The 19,613-nt window shown below is 37.4% G+C and overlaps 1 protein-coding gene across 1 annotated transcript in view; it reads left to right on the top strand.

Moving 5' to 3' along the window:
• Window positions 1-19,613, top strand: part of igdcc3 (immunoglobulin superfamily, DCC subclass, member 3) — a 68,974-nt gene that overhangs the window by 38,384 nt on the left and 10,977 nt on the right. Inside the window, exons 3-7 of the mRNA XM_043243276.1 lie at window positions 8,175-8,319; window positions 8,443-8,573; window positions 8,660-8,797; window positions 12,537-12,695; window positions 14,575-14,740. Coding sequence (XP_043099211.1) covers window positions 8,175-8,319; window positions 8,443-8,573; window positions 8,660-8,797; window positions 12,537-12,695; window positions 14,575-14,740 — 739 coding nt within the window. The remainder of the gene's footprint in view (window positions 1-8,174; window positions 8,320-8,442; window positions 8,574-8,659; window positions 8,798-12,536; window positions 12,696-14,574; window positions 14,741-19,613) is intronic.

Genomic DNA, 19,613 nt, shown 5'->3' with positions numbered 1-19,613 from the left:
AAACATAAGTACAATATAAACATACTGTTATCATTATCATAGCAATAATAATTATAATATGCTTAAATGTATACAGGTCCTTATAAATCCCAGTTTCATAAAATGGCAACAACAGTATGTATGTGATAATGTTTGCATAACCTGACATCCATCCATCCATCTCACACTATTTATCATAGTTCTTCCACTTCATGGGATTAATCAATAAAAGTGTGTTTAGGTCAGCTGTACAGGACCTCAGAGAGCTCTGCAGGAGACAAAAGGATATTGCTGGCCCAAATAAAAGAGAACATTGTTATGATGTTAAGTGGAGAAATTGATTTCAGAAGCACTGCAGAGCAGCTCAACATGACACACAGGAGGACCGCAGGATTAAACCTTTCAAAATATAAAGAAATAAGCAGCAGTATGCTAAGTTGCATTGGGCTGTGAATGCATTATAGAAACATAGTTCGCTGTAAGATCAAAATTCGTTCATCATTTACTTGCCCTGAGTGGAATTGAAAACATTTTGGATGCATAAATTGTCATACAACAAGTATTCTACTTGTCATACTCTATTCCACTTGAGTGTATTTTGAGTGATTGTGAGGCAATTTTAAAAGTAAAATCATGCAGGTTTTGGTCAATGTGACTTTTTAGATATTGGGGTGAACTGTTCCTTTAAGTCTCTCAGCATACCTGCAAAAAACTAGCAATTAATCTTGCAGACGTTTAAACGTGATGACCCTATTTTCTGAGAAGTAAAAAAAAATGTAACCATGTCCCTCTGAGAGAGTGGAAAAGAAAACGGAGGATGACTTTTGAAGTCATATCACTTATTTACCTGTGTGTTAACGGAGTAGTTTTACTCAAAGATAACGTGTGGAACAGGTTGCTTCTTCAGTGCACTGAGAGGCTGTGCAGATTAATCACTGTGTGTGTGCCTGAAGGTGTTGCTGTAAAGCTGCACATCTGCATTTAAATGCCGCCCGGGAGCCCTGTGCATGAAAAATAATATTTCAGTGTGACTATTTAAAGCCTGTTGAGGCGATGCTACTTTGCGCTGAAATAGCATCCTATACCATATGCATTATTTATGGACGCCATCTTCATTATAGCACTTCGTTCAAAGAGGAGGAGAAAGCAGCCTAATGAACCGCCCAGAGGGGTGGAGCTCGATGAATGTGTATGTTGTGAACCATTTTTGAACAGCATTTAAGGCCGGAACATCAATCGGAAATTTGTGTTTGCATATATACGTGGCTTTTTCGTATGTTCTTGTGTTTCAGAGACTGAATCAGTCATCTCCTTTGCAGGTCTTTCACATCCGTCACTGTGGACTGAGCACCTCATCACATACTTGATTTTTTTTATAGTCCATATACTTGACACATGAATCTAGTTCTGCCTTAGAAATCACATCCGTCTTCTTTTAGTGCCTCTTTCCTCCATTGCCTTCTCCAGTGTTATTCCATTCGACTGTGCTCTGACATGCAGAGCACTTGAATTGAGTACCTTGTCTGAAAGGTGCAGAGCATTGCTGTCTGTATGACATCTGTATACATTAAAAAAGCTGAATTTTCTGCATTCAGTCTTCAATGTCGCACGATCCTTCAGAAATCTTTCACATATGCTAATTGAATGGTCAAGAAACATTTAGTTTGTAGAACCTTAGCATTTTTTTAGGATTCTGTGATGAACAGTGTTTGGTGGTAATGCATTAAAAAAGTAATGGCAGTTACTTTGCTTCCCATGTCTTGACTGACATCTCTGGTGTTGCCATGTTGAAAAAGAACATGATGCTTATTGTAGTTCTAGACTAAATATGAATATGTATTTGTTCAACTCGTCTGTACAAAAAAAATAAATATTCCTCAAATAAGATAATAAAACCATCTAGTATTATACAAATCTGCAATAATAATAATAATAATAATAAATAAATAAATGTTAAATAAGGCATATTGGCATTGATGGCCTCGTTGGCAGCTGTCCAACATGTAGTGGCGTTGTGCTTCAGACATCCCGAGTTTGAGTCCATCTTACCCCCCCACTCCTTACTTCACTTCCTGTACTTATCTGAATCAAAAAACATAAAATGCCAAAAATACCTTTTTGCAAAAATGTTAAATAAGATGTTAAATATCATTTTATAACCAATGTTTTAACCAATGTTCTTTGATGATAAAAATTCAACAGTGCTCAGTAAAAATGACACATTTTGCTTCATTTTTTGTTATAGCTGAATAGTGTTAAACTTTCTTCTCCTGCTTCATATTCTTAATGCTATTTGTTTGAGCTGTGCCCAGACATGGATTTATGTTTCCTTCAGCCTGAGGCATGTTCATTTCTTTTTTGTTGTGAAAATGGCTTTTAAAAAACATGTAAAACATTAATTTCCATAAAGAAGTTACTTTTTAGGTAGTAATGCAGTATAGTAATGAATTTACTTTTCAAAAAAACTGCTGATGAATATGAAGCTCAAAATAATAGTATTTATTTAAAATAATTTAATACATCCTTGCTGAGTAATCATATCAAATTCTGAAAAAAATAAAAATAATAATAAAAATGTTACTGACCCCAGACTTTGTATATGTTATATTTGGAGAAATCACGATTATAGACTGAGAGGTTTAAAATGTACAATTTTCTAAATGAATTTATCAACCATAATCATGAGAATATAACTTTCTTGAAGTGACCAGTGCATACAGTGCATGCACTTGTGTCTCTTGTACTAAATCATCATCAGCAGGAGGTCAGAGATTTGATTTCCTGTCTGTTTCCACAGTGATTGTCACAGTGAAACCAACTGCATCCAAGCAGCTAGTTCTATCCAGTTAGGCTCTTAATGTATGGATGGATCTCGCTCTCTTTCTCTTTCATATTCCTCTTGGCCCTTTCAATTAATCTCTCTGTTTTTCTCACGCACACACACTCACGCTCCTTTTCTCAATTTCTCCCTCCTCTCCCCCCATAATTAGATCTGGTTAATTTACACTGTGTGGAGCGCTGGGAAGAGGCAAGTTGCAATAATGTGTGTGTGTGTGTGTGTGTGTGTGGAGTGAAGTGTGGTTTAAAACGGCTCTGCTGGGACTGCTGAATCCAAACAGCTATTGCTCCCCTCTTAGCTTGGGTTGGTTTGAGTAGTAAGATTCATACTGAAACATTGTGTGTGTTTATATGTACATTCTTCACCTGTGCATTTGCATGTGCTCTGCAGGGTGATTCATCTAAAATAAGCTCAAGTCTGTTTATGTTTGTGTGTTTTGGTGAATAAACGTATCTGCGTGTGGCAGCAGAGGTGGGCCTCTACCAGTTCCAATTTTTATGTACGAGGGCAGAGGGCAGGGGCCCAGAAAGGAGTCCTTGTGGGTGGGTGTGTGGTTTTGACAAACACATTGGTTGCACTTGGCACTGACACTGCATTTTTTTATTTTTTTTTTGCTTTGTAGCTGATATTTGTAGGCCTTCATAATGAAAATATAGTAACTGTTTTAGAGGCGGAGCAAATTTTATTTTTTGGCTGATGTCATCAAAAAATTGCACCATACCATTATAATTGACTATCCTGAGCTGTGATGTCAAATAGAGTTGAAGGGGAAAAACAGGGTTTATAGACTTCTATTTCTTATTTTCCTGCTAACTGCTTTTGTAACTTCCACACTATTTATTTATTTTATTATTATTATTTTTTTTTGGATGGACTCTACTTCTATATGCAAGTAGTTTATTGTCTTATTTAAATATATTAAATATGGTTATACTTAAAATTAAACAAAGTACATTTTAGTACATTTTAATATGTTAGTTTATTTTTTAGCTTGTTTGTTTGTTGTTTGCCTCCAGAAATTAAATAGCATTCTTTATAATGTACCTGTTTTATGTGTTTGTAAAAGCTGAAATGGGAAAGATGTAATTTGAAAATAAGTCCCTGATCACAGGGTGTAAAAATGTTTTAACAGGAAACCACGATTTAAACACTGAATGTTTGGGGAAGTCTGAAGATCACCAGTAGTGATGGTTATTCTGTTAATTGTCCCAGGAGTATATAACTACGGTAGTAACCTGCTCTAGACGGGGCTTTGTTGATTAGAAACCAAGCCCCGGTGCTCAGAGTGGCCATGTTTTAATGACAGACGCTCCATGGCTACAGCTGGACCCTCTGTGGAACTCACTGGTAAAGGACAGAGCATCGCAGGGGGTCCAACTATCACACTGTAGTCTCTTTATCAGATGTACCATTTTGTTTGTTTGTTTTGTTTTTTGAACTTGCACTAAAAAGTTTTCATTACCATAATTTGCAAAAATACGAGGAACAGTCACGTATCGAAGTCAATAATTAACATATTAGCGCACGACAATAAAACAAATCTGAGATTTGAATACTTTGTTTGCTTTGTTCTAGCACAAGAGCGCCTTGATGGTTGAGGCTGTGAGGAATGTTTGTTTAAAATTTAATCAGCTTGCTGCTCGCTGTGAATCCGTGAAGAAGAGAGGTCGGAGCATGTCAGGAAATGGCACTTTTCTCATTAGGGCACAGCCCAGAAGCAGTGATGCTGAAACACTACCAATAGACAAAGAGATGAAAACAAGGAGAGGGAGAGAGAGAAAGAGAGAGCAGGAGAACAGAAGGACAGGGAGGGAGGAGGAGTTCACAGAGAGATACAATATGCTCCAGTACCCCCACTGGTTCAGCCGCTACACTCTCAGCCCTGACTGTTTGTGTTTACATGTGAAATTGAGTGATGTTCCAGTGCCAGAGTGAGGAAGGGTGCTGGGTCTGAAGCAACGCAGGGGTGCTTGCTAATGAGAAGCTAAAAGCTCAAAGCAGAAGACCTGATGAAACACAACTGAGGAAACATTCTTCACATTAGAAACAACCCACTCTAATGCAGCAAACACAAAGCGGAAACGAATTTATGCTTGTTGCAGGGGAATTTGTTTTTCAGCATTTCTTTACCTGAAAGAGCAGTGGCATAATGCCATTGAGTTGATTCCTAGGAAGAGACGAACCTAATAAGATAAATGCTGGAAAAAACTCTCTTTGTGCCAGTTTGGCCTGTCTATCGCCATCTGTGGTTGAAATGGGAAAGGTGTAATGAATTTGCTAATTAATTGAGAATGAATTTGAGAGTTAATTTAGTGAGAAGGAATGTATTGAATGGATAGCCCCTTGAGATGTAACATCTCATTTTCAAGGGGGTCCAAAAACATAGAACAAAATATTACAATAAAACCAAAACGGCCTATACACAACACATGCACAAACTAAAAGACAAGCTCAACCAGTCCCCCACATCCAAAACAGAATCACTATTCAAAATAACAATACTTTATAGCAATGCAGAGAATTAGGGAAATTGCAAATGTCTAAGAGAATAGCATTTTTTATAGCAATGTTAAAAGTATGTTATATGAAACATAATGTGAATGAATAGGAACAAATTAAGTAAATCTGAAATTCATTCCAGCAGTTCAGATTACAAATGATTCTGTGCTTACAGTAATGAATAAGATAACAGTTAAAGCTATATTTCTAAAAACCAGCTATGTGTTATCAGTTATCTTTATGGTTATCATTCTTGGTGTGAATAGGGCTTAAGGCAAGAACATTATTTTGAACAAATGCATGTTAATCATTTCATTCACTTTTGACTTGTATCTCAATCTTCTGGTCTTTGGTGACAAGTTCTAGATCTGCTTCCATCCAGTCAACAGCCATTCTACTTTTTTTGTATTTTTGAAAATCAATTTTACTCTTATGTACATCACAATATGGAAGAATGATCTCTTGCTACTTCTGTTTTGAGACTTTTACCTGCTTTATGGTTAAAGAAGTACCCTAGCAGAGCCTGACTCTGGTAATGCACAAACTTGATGAAACTGGTTAGCTTGTTGGACCAGCAGTAAAACTTGTTTGAAGTACACGTTTGACCTTATATTGACTCTTTAAAAAGATGAATTGCAGTGCTATTTAATTGTGATTAAATATGATGTATTTTTGTAAAGCATGCAATTGCCACACAAAAAAGTGGCATTGATGTCGTTTAAAAAAAGAGAGATGGAATGTTTTAATTTAGACACATTTGTGGGAAAGTTGATTTAAAGTGGAGTGATAAAGCAAAAAAATAGAAATAGTGGAGACAGATGAAGATTCGTTCGATTTATACCTTCCTTTCTATGTCTCACATCTCCTGCAGAGGCAATCAATGAGATATGTGTGAAAGCCTTGAAAAGATGCCTTTCTGGGAGCCCTTTTCCCTTCCTTTTCTGAGAATGTTTTTTTCCCCCTCGCTTCTGCCTGCCTTCTTTGACTCACACGAAACAAAACGACCAGTTACAGAAGCACCACTGTGTGAGTTTAAGCCGCCAAACACCACCCGGAGATCCTTCTGAGCTCGATGATGCTAGATTAGCTGGAACAAGTATATCAGTAGGACACAAAAAGAACACAGAGGGGTAAGTGAGAGAGGACGCAGGAGGGGCCCGGCCCTCTTGTTATGCTAAGAGTGTTCCGAACGGTCCCGCTTGGTTCAAGTTAATTACGACCAACATTTAAATAAGAGCACTTGTCTTGAGGACGGTGGTTGGCTGCGGGAGAGACAGACCTCGCGCTAATTGTGTTTGTGTTTCCAGCTCCTCCCCTCATCTCCAGCCCTCTCTCAGTATGAGCTCCTGTGGGACACGCTGTGTGAGCCGCAGCCCAATGAGAGGCTTTAGAAAATCACTTCCAGGGTCTAAATCCTGGTCGTCATACTGTAAATGCTTTCTTCTACTGCGAGATAGATGGACTTTTATTGAGAGGCATGACTGGTGAAATAACAATCCACCTGTATGCTTTCTCTGCTACTCTGTGGCTCATTGAACAGATGCAGATGCACACTTTTGTTGTCTTTGAGCAATAAACTCCAAAGCTGAAGTAGTAAACATTGTTTTGTTTTTTTTATGGCTCGTTAAAAACTTTTCTTGGTATATTAATATACTTAAAAAAGTGATTTAGACTTGTCATTGCAAAGCTGTATTTTTTTTATCAGCCATTATTCTAGTGTCACATGGTTCGTTAGAAATCACCATGCTTAATTTAATATTATTGTTTATTAAATACCATTAAGATTGATGAATTTGGCATTGGAGATTTATATTATAAGCCTAAACATACACTTAACAGGACTTTTCAATTTACATTTCAGTGTTGTCATTCTTACTGCAGCCTCAGATGAACATTGTACTTCTGAATATGTGAATAGATCAGAGCACGTCTGGATCTTGTATTGTTAATTGTCTGAACCAGCTCTGTACTTTGTTTTGGGAAGTTGAGGAAGAGACATTCTAGCATGACGTGGTAGGAGATTGAAAGGCTCAAATAAAAGCTTTTTTGTCCTACTTGATTACTTTTGTAAACTGTGTTTTTCGGTCAGGTGTTTGCATATTGTTCTTTTTAACCATTAATCCTAAAAGGAGCTAATCGAAATTCTTATTAGCAGACATCTAATCAATATCCTCCAGCACTTTTTTTTATTTATTTATGTTTTTTATTAAACTCAACCGTACACTTCAGAGGTCAATCTATGGTAAATCGTAACTATTAGTTATTTTGCAATAATAAACAGTACTTCAACTTTATTAGTATCTTGGATACATTTCTTAACCTTCAAGGTCCACAAATATTAAAAATATATATATTTAAGTGTCGGTGCTATATTATGTCTTTTACAGACATATCAATTGTTTGGATAATTATGGTAAATAAACATTTGTGCATTTCTCATATTTTGCTATATTTCTGTTCTTAAGCCCCTACCCTGTTATGGTTCCATCCCTGCTTCCTTGATTGCTTGCTTGACCCTATTCTCTGATGAGTGACCGGCAGTGTTATTTCTTCTGTGTGACTGACTGAAGCTTGTAAACCGCTGCTGTAATTTGAAAACTGGAAATACCCAAAACCCCTCATGGCAACAAAAGACACAGAGATCGAACAATTCAGCTGTGAAAAGACTGCTCTCTCATCTCTTTCTTTTTGATGGATTTATTCTTTGACAGATAGATTGATTATTTGTTTACGAGCTCAGCCGTACAGTAGAGAGAACAATTAAGTGTTCTGATGGTGTTGTTTTGAATTGCAGTTACGTGGGTTACCTTAATACGAGTATGAAGGGTTAAAGTAATCTGTCTTTCTCTGTCTTCAGCAATGGCAGATTTTCATGTGCAGCCGCGCTCAGTGCGTGCAGAGCTGGGAGGTGTCGGGCGATTTCAGTGCCAAATCCATGGCCTGCCTGAGCCAGTCATCAGCTGGGAAAGAGACGGGCGACCCGTGGATACCTCTGATGACAGGTACTAACGTAAATACATATGCATACACACAAAGGCATTTAAAAGGATGTATCCCAGTGTTAATGGCACGTACATGCGTTCCCTCTCACTGTGGGCCTATCTATGTTTGTCTTTTCTGTGCAGGTTTACTTTGCTGCCCACGGGTGTGCTGCAGATAACGGGCGTTCGCCCTGAGGACAGTGGGATGTACTGCTGTGTTGCACACAACAGTGCGGGAGTCAAACACAGCGCAGGAGCGCAGCTCACGGTCTCAGGTATGCTCGAAAATTCTTCTCTGCTTTCTTGAGTCTTTTCAGATCGTTTCCTTTCTGTGACTTACTTTACCTTTTTCTTCCTGAAGGCTCCCAGTCATCTGTTTACAAAGAACCCATGATCCTAGTGGGCCCTGAAAACCTCACTCTCACAGTTCACCAGACCGCCATCTTAGAGTGTGTTGCCACAGGTTATCCTCGACCAATCGTTTCATGGAGTAGACTGGGTAAGACTCATTTAAGTTTTTGACTAAATTGCCTCGAGTGGCTCTCAGAGTAAAACCCAGCGCAGCTCCGGAAGAAATGTTGCAGAGAGCTTTAATATGCTCTCCACTACACACTATCAGAGTATAAAATATCCAATCAACTGAAAAAGAGAAAAGGGAAAAATCTCCTCCAGCAAGGTAATGTAACATGATGGAGGACAGAGGTGAGAATAAATAAGCCGATGAATCTAGAAAACCTTTTTGTTATGAACGACTTAAATTATTTACATATATTATTTTTCTCTCTAAAGTCCACTTACAGTATTACTTTAGGTGTCTTGTTTAGAATTAAAGGGGTAGTTTAGTCAAAACTGAACTGAAAATTCTGTCATTCTGTCATTCTACTCCCCCTTATGTTTTTTCAAATCTATATGACATTCTTTGATGGAAAAAATAAATATATTTTTTTAATTCAATGATTATTCTTTAGGAATCGATAAACTCATTGTATTGAGTTGACTTCAGAACATAGCAAGTAAGCCCCAGGCCCTTTTCCAAAAACATTTTTACATCACAAGCTGAATATTAACATTGATAGTATAAATGATTGAAAATAACATTTAACGCCTTATCAGTCATTTAGCACTTTTTTTTGAGTAGGTGTAACTTAATTTACGCAGTACAGCACACACTTATTTTTACTATATTCTGAAAATCCTGTGGCACTAAACAATGTTTGTTGTTGTTTTTTTTATTAATAAGTATTATTTTATTTGACCATGCCAATCCAACACTTTGTTTTAATTTGCAAATGTTTGTTTAATTAAAACGCCCCCTCAGCAGTCACCTGATCTGTACAGGCCCATATGCACGTGCATACCCTGCATACCCATACTACACCCCTGTTCGGAATATATGATTTTATGTTCAGCAAAAGGAAAGTCACACAGGTGAACACTGGATTAATGGCTGCCAAAAATTTTGCTTTAAAATAAAATAATTATAAAATAATTCAAATTACAGAAATAAATTGTTTTCTAAAATATGTTTTAAAATATTAAAACAGCCTTGGTGAGCATAAGAAGCTTCTTTTAACAATATCACAGAAATCTTTCCAACCCCAAACCTTTGAACATCATTGGCATAGTACATCAATCTTGTTTAGTTCAAAAGATCCAGAAAATTAAGTTCTTTGATTATATGACCCTACTTAAAAAAGCTGGCTGTTTTATTAAAGTAATTTGCACTCCAATCTATTGAAGCCAAATGGTTTGGAATGGTGAAAGAAACTCTGTCATCCTTCCTGCTAAGACATGGATTTCACAGATCAAATTGGCTGATACTGTACAGGGAGATTGGTTTCTGTGTGAAAAATAGCTCATTTATTTTTAAGCGAGTTCTGAAACCACATGCTTGAAAATGGTTTCAGACAATTTTGGTCATTGAGTGTTCTTTGCCACATCTGTCTGTCTTATCTTGATAAGAATTAATGGAGATAAAAAGAGTATTTCATCTTTACTTCTGAGGCGTGTTAGAGTGATTGATGCCATTTTTGTGTTGAAGCATGTTTATATCTGCATTTGTGTGTGTGTTTGTGTTTGTGTGTACATTTAAATGCATTTAAATGAGGAAAACTATTTTTTCTTCTGAATCATCCCGTCTTGAGGCCTGTAGCATTTTGTCTTTGCATTTAAAGAACCAGTTCAGACCATATTTATGTATTTTAAGGTTAACATATCCTACTTGCATTTACTCTCCGGCTCATACCAACCACTCTCTCTCAGGCAAGATTTCATGGTGACTCCCACACTTGTATAATAATCCATTTTCAACTCTTTCTTTTCTCCCAGCTATTATCTAATGTGATTCCCCCATTAAGAATGTAAATGATGGTCTCTTCCTGTAACGGCTGCTAATCAGATTGTGGATATTACCTTCTGCAATGTTGCTGGAATTAACTGCTAACACAATGGGATTTTACTGGATTAGATTACAACGAGGGCAAATCATGGCTAAGATTAGTAATGAATGTGATAGTTCTCCAACAGTTAGTGATTAATGTCATTTTGCATTTATGTCATCTTATTTAGGAGCCAGAGGTTTTCCTGAGTTCAGTTCACTCAAATGCCTACATGCAAGCTGATTCACGCCTGTAGCCACACTTTATGGGCCGAAAGGCCTGGCCAGTAAAAGGAGTAATAGATTAGCCAGTGATAGTCTATTTACTACTTTCATCCCCGTGCCGAGTTACAGTTGAGGATGATTTGGATAGTAGTAATGAATAATTTGCTGCAAATTTGCTATCAGGTTTGGTATAACTGTTGCAGCTTCTTCCATATTTTGCATATTATTTTCATAATTTATTCCATTTCCGTAGGCATTTTTGCTGAATAGAATATTTCAATGTTAATAATGATAATACTTATTATTATTCATTAAAATGACATTATTATGTAATTTTCTCACCTTTACCCATTTGTCAGTCTTGATATTCCCACATTTTGAAGGGATAAAACCATCAAATGATTAAGTGGAGTACCTAGTTTTTACTTGGAGGACCTGCAGAAACTGTCTGTGGCATTCTAAATCCAAGATAAGAATACACATTTTTTTTACAATTGACAATCGCCCATCGCTGCAAAACAATTTTCATTGAGTTTTTGTTTTTAGAAGATATTTCATCAGCAGACCAGTTAGCATGTTGTTAAATACTATAATTGTCCAATCTGTGAAACGCTGTATATTCGCTTCTTTCTCTCACAGCCTCATTTTTTATTCCTGTCAAAACTGAAATATTCTGCTACTCTGACTACACACACACTTATGTCAGTGTGTCTGTGATATTTCGTTGAACATGTTAATTAACTCATGAAAGACTAAAAGCGTGTATCTCTAAAGATGGATGAATGTCTATCATTAACTGTGTGAAACCGGATTGAGAAGCTTCAAACAGCTGCTGTCTGAAAAGTGGAAATGTTTGTGTAACTCACAACAGATGCCAGTCAGTTAAATCTGGTTATATGTGAACTGCACTCTGCCGCAATATCTAACACTGTGTCTGTAATGTCATTTTGATGGGCGTATTAACAAAACAGAATGAGAGACCTGAGAGGCCAGTAATATGAATTGAAGATGTGATTAGTGGGATTGTTAATTTTTATTAGCAATTTTCCTCACTGAGTGTCCAATTTCAGCTGTAGTGAGTGAGATGATCTAGACTGATATGGTTTGTACTATCTGATGTGATTCAGTGCTCGTGCAGAAGTGTGTGTTCTACACATGTATGGGAGATATCCATGGTAACATGGTATATCCTGCGTCACTGGTATTCATGGGTCATCTCGTATGACCAAAGCTTCCCTTTCTAGACCCTCACCTTATCTCTGTGCACTTTTTACATACGAGAGGTGGTGTTTTTTCGTCTCATTCTCTCTGGATTATCCTTTCTCTTAAGATTTTCCTCGCCCCAGGGCAGAACGATGGATGGTGCTTTGTGCTCCATAATTAGTCACATTTAACCGGTGCTGTTAAATTCTGAGGCTCATCACATGCTTCTGTTGTCCTGTTAAATTTATTTTTAGTTCCTCTGGGGCAGGAAATGATTTTATGGCTGGATAATCGTGTGATTCTATCTTCTCTCCAATGCCTCTTTTTATTCCCTCTACTGATCTCTTTAATTCCCTTTGAAATAATATTTATGACCACTTTCTCTCATCTTTTGTCTGTCTTTGTCAACACTATGCCTTCAATTCTCTTTCAGATGGCCGGCCAATAGGAGTTGAGGGCATCCAGGTTCTAGGAACAGGAAACCTGATGATCTCTGATGTCAGAGTTCAGCATTCTGGTATTTACGTCTGTGCGGCCAACAAGCCAGGAACCCGTGTGCGCAGAACTGCTCAGGGACGCCTAGTTGTGCAAGGTGAGTGTTTCTTTGAAACAAACATCCCAAAATGGCAAACTTTTTTTTTTTACTTTTAAATGAGTCAAAATACACTTTTAGTTCAACTGCAACACTGTGTGTTGAACAACTGTATTTAAACATATTTGCTTTGAAAGAGACCAAAAAAATATAAAAAATGAGTAAACATCCTCTAAAATCTGTTGGAACCAAACCAATTCAATAAAAAGAATCATATTGACAATATTAGAGAGATTGCACAACATTGTTATTTTAGTGTTATTTATGTACTTTTGTATTATTTAAATTTGTATATTTTCTGTTTTAGTTTAAGTAATTTTGTTTTGCTTTTGTAATTGTATTACTTTTTTTGTAAGTATATTTCTATAGCTTTATTTCAGTTTTAGTGCTAGTAATTGCAGTACTTCAGCTTATTAAAGTTGCAACATTTCATATTCTTCTCAAGTTTTATGTTACACTGCACTAAAAATTGAATTATTGTCAAGCATCACATTTTAATTACTCCTGAGAGATATTATATACAACATCCAAATGATGGAAGGGCTTTTGACGTTAGTGACTGAATCTCGGCGCCTGTAAACTGTGATAGCGGGTGCAGCGCTGTAGGTGTAGCTGAGAATTGATATGATCTTAGTAGCCAGATGGTGTAGCAGCCTTTTGCTCACTGCAATACACTTCATTTACCTTAAAGAGATAGAGAGAGAGAGAGAGAGAGAGAGTAAGAGAGTTGTTTTAAAAAAATGTAATGTAAAAAATTGGTAGTAAGATGGAAAAAATGAAATCCCAGGAGAGAACTAAATGAGAGAAAAGGGGAGATAAGAAAAGAAGGAAGAGATGTCTCAGATGATATATCACAGTGGTACATCAATACTCTCTACCTCAACCCTTCCCCCATTTTCTCCCTCTCCCTCTTTCTCTCTCTCGTGCATTCAGGAATAAGAGAAGAAAAGAGAGAGCACTAATTTGCAGGGCTGTGAGATGCACTGGACGGACCTTTGAGAGCAGTTAGAACCTCTCTTATCATTTATTTATTGAGAGAAGCTGGTAACACGGAAAGTAAAAGAGAGAGACTTAAGAGCAAGATCAACACTTGCCGATTAAAGGACTTTAATAATTAAAGCCATTGCACCCTGAACGAATATGAAAGGTGTGATGGTAATTAAAATGGATAGAAATGAGCAAACGAATGCTAATCAGTCAGCAATTTCAAATTTTCCCAGATTAAATGTGTCCTAATTAAGCAGTAAATGACTATTGGATTAGCTGTGTTGTGTGTCAGTTGGCAGCATTGCCACGTGGTGAGGGAGGAGGAGGAGGGTATCTGGTGAGGTTGGGGGCAGCAGAAGGCTCTGGGGGGGCTCAGAGAGGTGTGCTGTCCAAGTATCCCTTCCAAGCCCCCCACATCTGTTCTGCAGCACTTAATCAGTTTTAATTTTCACACTGTGTCATTTATGGATTGTCAGTTTCCTCTCCTGGCCCTGTGAAATCTGTTTTTACCCTCCTCTAATCGAGTTAATCTGATGCTTTCTCTAAGTTTATTCCTGTTACCACCCACTGCTGTCACAGTACATTCATTATAAATGTGATAAAAAAGCCAAAGCCACAAAGACTTCCTCCCTCTCTCGGCATTGTGCGAGCGGTGATTTTTTTTTCTTCAAATGTTTCTATTGTGGTTAATAGCATATATGTGGCATATGGAAATGGAACTGGGTGAAAATGGAAACATTAGTGCAGTCACCTAGTGAATATACTGAGACATTTTCAGATATGGAGGTTTCATAAATCTCGAGCCTTTATATTTAATGATCTCTTGTTTTGTATTGCCGGTAATGGAGTCCTCATTATCTCTTGCTTACTCTTCCTCTGTATCTGCCTACAGCCCCTGCAGAGTTTGTGCAGCCCCCTCAGTCTATCGCTCGCCCGGTGGGCACCACTGCCATCTTCACTTGTTTGGCCCAGGGTGAGCCGGTCCCACAGATCACCTGGCTGAAAAATGGACAAATCTTAGAGCCCGATGGCCATGTCAAACTCAGGAACAACAATAGGTGAGCTGGAAAATCACATCTACATGTTATTTATGTAGTATTATATATTGATGTATTTATGTTATTTATATTTATTCGTATTTGGAATTGGTTTTCTTTTAGGCGGTGGCTGTTTGCAATTAGATGCTATTTACTCTTGCAAAAATAGTGTATATTTTCTTAGCGATGCAGTGGATTTCAAGATTTTCAGCTATTTATACTACTCACTTCAAATAGTGGTAGTTATCTACTCCTCATTATTGTACAACAATTATAAACAGTTCACAATAATAACATACTGAGTGTAAATTATAATATTAATTAAAAATGATTAAATGGATACCACCTTACTGGAACAATAAAGCCCTCCTTAAACCCACCCTAACCTTAACCGATACTTTATATTCAACGTTTTGATTATGTACTCAAATTTTATTTGAAAATAAATGCATTTCCAAGGTGATATGAAATATGAAAAGGTAGAAAAAACATTTGGCAAATGGCAGGTTCGAACCCGGGTCAGTCTCATCAAAAAGCACACACCAGATCCGTGACTGAAATTGTTTTGTAGTTCTGAGTAACCTAATCACGTGTTGGTGGGCGGAGTTAGTCTTAGTGTACTGGAGCCTCTGCCAACAAGGCAGGCTATTTTCACTTAGCACCGTTTCTGTTTTTTTTGTTGTTGTTTTGGTAATTCTGTTATGTGCTTTTGCCTTTTTTTCTGTAGTATTAGTTTTGTTCAACTTTAAGCCTATTTCAGTTAATTGCCAAGGCAACATTTTTGCAATTGTAGTTTCATTCTAGTTTTAGTTTGCAGTAACAGCACTGATCTTAAAGTCGTGATCTAAAAGCTTTCATTTTTTTCAACATCTGTTACAATGTTGTATAATTAATGCAGCAAGCTAATGTATAATCAGGAACCGTCTAAACTAAATTAGCTATTTTCATACATAGCTGTACACTGCTCTCCATCAATTCCAGAATTACTCATTTGCACAATGTAATTTACTACACTGAGAGTCACCTTACAGAAGGCCTTAGTGAAGGCCGTCGCTGTTTGTGTGATTGAAGGACATTTTTAAGTTGCTGGTTGTCCTTTCCTAGCTACAGTGTTATGACAACCACGTTAGGATGCCACTTGTCGAGGTCAGTAGGACACATCGTCCTGATTTCTTCTGATCTATGGTGTATTGTGTCTGCTATGAAAGACAATCTGTTTATCTTTGCTTTTATTTTCCCCCCTGCTGTTTTGGTTATGATCATGCCTGGAAATTAAACTTGATTCCTTGTCTATCGCTATAAATGTTTTATTGCCTGGGATTTTGTTGTGGTTAAAAGCCTGTTTACGATGTGAGAGAAAATCAATTTCATCGAGGTAAAAATTTATAACAGTAAAGATGGAGAGCTGCTTTTCATTGCTAGAAGAAATCAGTTGGGAAAGACAAAGAGACCGGGACAGGCCTAGCCTGACTGGAGTGAAAAGAAGCAGGTAGGCAGAGAAAATGCGCAGGAGTGGATAAGTTGGAATCTCTGAGTCTGAGCAGCACCATTAGCTAATTGACTCATAAAGTGGAGCAGTGAGCAGAAAGTGAGTCCGTTCTTCTTATTGATTAATTCATATACATTGCTGGCCCAGATGTGTCGACTCAACATCAGTTCTGTGCATTTTTAAAGGATTGCACAGAAGTTGTGTAATCCTGTTTTAATGTGCATTGTAGTTTTTGTTTGCGTCTCTTGCATCATCAAACTGAATTGCAAAACTCATTTTTTAAATGAATAATAATAATTTTGTGAGTGTTATGATGTTGTGTGGATTCATCAAGAATGATAACTATACCAATAAATACATTAGATTATCAGTATTCAATATTCATTAGATATCAGTATGATTATTCAAATTTTACAGTGGTAGTTATTGCTTATATACCGTCTCTTACATTAAAATTTATTTTAACAGTTTATGCGAATCGAACCCATGATCTTGGTGTTGCTGACACTTTCCAGTTGCTTCTTCACTAAATGACACTCTGTGGGATTATTTTGCTTGTTTCATCATCCACCGCTTAAATATCATAAATCTGAAAAGTAATAACACACCTCTCCTGAATAAATCTATGAGATTGTTGCTCTGCACATTAAACTGGGATAAGAGAGTGTGCCGAAAACAATCACACAATTCACCTTAATGGTGTTTTATTGTCAGCTCTTGTGTATACGTCATCTCTGATACTTAGCTGCATTTTTTTAGGTCAGAGTGGATGCATCACAAGCATGTTAAGCAGCCTATATAATGGTAGTTGTGTTTTTCTAGGTGGTTTGGGGATTCTCTGCATGCCAACAGGCAACCTAGCTTCCTCAGACAAGACAGGGAGATGCTGACCTTCAAGAGGTTCAGAGAGACAATCGATTATACATTTAACAAAATTGCATGTGCACACATTAATCCAGAGCTCATACATATGCAGCCTCCCCAAACACGTGTCATATGCTTATAGTGACATGTAAACACACTCAACATGTGCAAACTTATTAACTTGTCCTTTTGCCCTCAGCTCTCTTTTGTACATTTTGTACACTCTCACTAACCTCCACTGAGACAATGACATTTACATGAATCTGGAACAAGGAGTTCAACCATGTATCGATTTATTGGTCATAACAAGAACTTTTGTATTGTTGCATCCATAATTATTCCCAGTATATTTGGCGTTTATTTCTGTTTTGTTCGTGTATTTGTTATGTTTGAGTGCGTGTATTTATCAAGGTTTTAAGGTTTGGATGACTTGCATATAAACTAGCATTTCAAACGAACTTTTAAAGAGCACTTTCCCTGTAAGAGTGTGTTGGATTCGGCTGCTCTACACATACAGAGTACTGTGAAATATATAGAGCATTTGTAAGCAAGAATGAGTTTTATAATCAGCTGTTTATTTATAACAACTATTATACTGTATTTTAATTTCAATATCGGTGCATCCCTAAATTGCACTAAAATAATGTAATCTAATTTAACTGAATCTTAACAAGATTCTGATTTTGTGTTATGGCATTATTTAGTACTGATTCAAACGTGTCAGAGTGAGTCAAACGTGAGCGTGCTCTCTTTGCAGACATGTGTTAGAGTGCTGCAGGCAGAGCAGAGGTCATGCGGTTCAGTAGCTGCTGGAGCAGAGGGTGGGGTCACTGCCTGCTCCATAAACATAAAACACTATTACAGCAGTAATCAAAATGCCACAGTGACCCGCAGTCAAATCACACAGCACCAGCCAGCTCTTAGAAGGGCTTTGATGGTGGATATATATTATGTCTACGTTTCACATACTACGCATACATGCATGTGTGAATGCGTATTATAGCTGCATTTGTGTTTACTATCAGTAATCTTGTGCTTTGGTACATCAAAGAGGGGCTCTTTTTGCCTTGGTTTCAAATTTGGTCCAGCATGTTTTTTCAGTGCTGAAATGTGAAAGGGTGACGCACATGCTCATGGATGCAGATTGGAATCTAGCTTACTTTCCATCTACATTCTGCCTTCCAAGTTGAATGAAAACCTTTTCTTTTTTCTGTCAACATTTTTTATTCTTATCCTGAAAGTACTATGTTGATAATGTTCACCGTGTTTTGCAGCTGAGCAGGCAAAAACAGTACTTATTTCTTTTCATTCTTTCTCTTTTTAAACTCCATTATTTGCTTCTTGGTCATTACCCTCTCTCCAACCCATGTACAATGGAGCGAGGTCTGGCCTTGACCTCTGACCTCTCCTGCAATCAGTCATTTCCACCAGGCTTTCAGCACCCTGCTTCATATGCCTCTCCCCTACCTAACACTCCCCTTTCCCACCCCCTTCTCGTCTTTCCATCTCTCTCTCTCTCTCTTTTCTAGAGGCCTGTGAATAAGGGTGACCACCCCATTCAAGAGGCACTGCTCTGTGACGACTGTGCAAACATGCTCTCAGTGTGCTGAATAGCAGTCCTCCTGTCTCAGGATGCTCTCTGTCAATCTGAGGAGAGGGCTGGAATGTATAGACAGATAGAGAGGGTGCAGATGGTCCCAGCACACTGTGTGCTTTTCCTCTTTAAACATCAGTATTCTGAACAACAACAAAGCACTTTTGTAGTAAGCACATAAATTGCAATTCGAAATGCACAAAAATGTTTTTCAAATGTATTGGTATCATCCAAGATTTGATATTTAACTCTGCATGCTCCTCTATTTTTGCATTTAAAATACCTTTGCCGTCATTGCTCGCATGAATAAAACCTTTAAAAACAATTTATCGTAATCTTTTGTAAATATTAAACTGATTGCTCGTTTATTTTCTTATTGTGCATTACAATGTTCCTAGCTTTTTGCATGTTTATTTATTTTAAGTATTTTATTTGACTTGAATGCTTAAACGTATTTCTGAATGTGTAAAAAAGCGTAGCTTGCATCTTTGAATATTGTTTTAGAGTTGTCTTGGAGTTAAAAAAGGTAGTGTATGTTTTGGACATGAGTGAGCCTAACTGACACTGGCTGTGCTGCTCAGATGATTAATATTTGTCACACTTTTCCTCAGAGAGCTGGGATGACAATATGATACTTTCCTGACAGTTTGGTCTATAGAGGTTGGTAGGTATATTGTGAAGGCATGTTGTGCTGGTTTGGAATTTCAAAAACAGCTGGATTTTTATTGGCAGCTCTATTTGTGTGTGGAGATTTCACAAAAAAACTGGATGCGGTCTGAAAATGTCAACCATACCTGTACATTCACATCGAGATTCAACAGATTCTTCCATCAAAGCTCTGTTAGCAGGTTGTGCAGGTAGATTAAAGGCTCTATAAGTAATATGCAAACCACATAAGCTGGCACACATGGCAGCACCCAAAGACATGGTTCAGAGATGCAGTTTGG

This window comes from Puntigrus tetrazona, chromosome 7 (genome assembly GCF_018831695.1).
Source record: "Puntigrus tetrazona isolate hp1 chromosome 7, ASM1883169v1, whole genome shotgun sequence".
NCBI lineage: Eukaryota > Metazoa > Chordata > Actinopteri > Cypriniformes > Cyprinidae > Puntigrus > Puntigrus tetrazona.
Note: the sequence above shows the minus strand (reverse complement) of the source record. Positions and strands in the feature narration are given on the sequence as shown.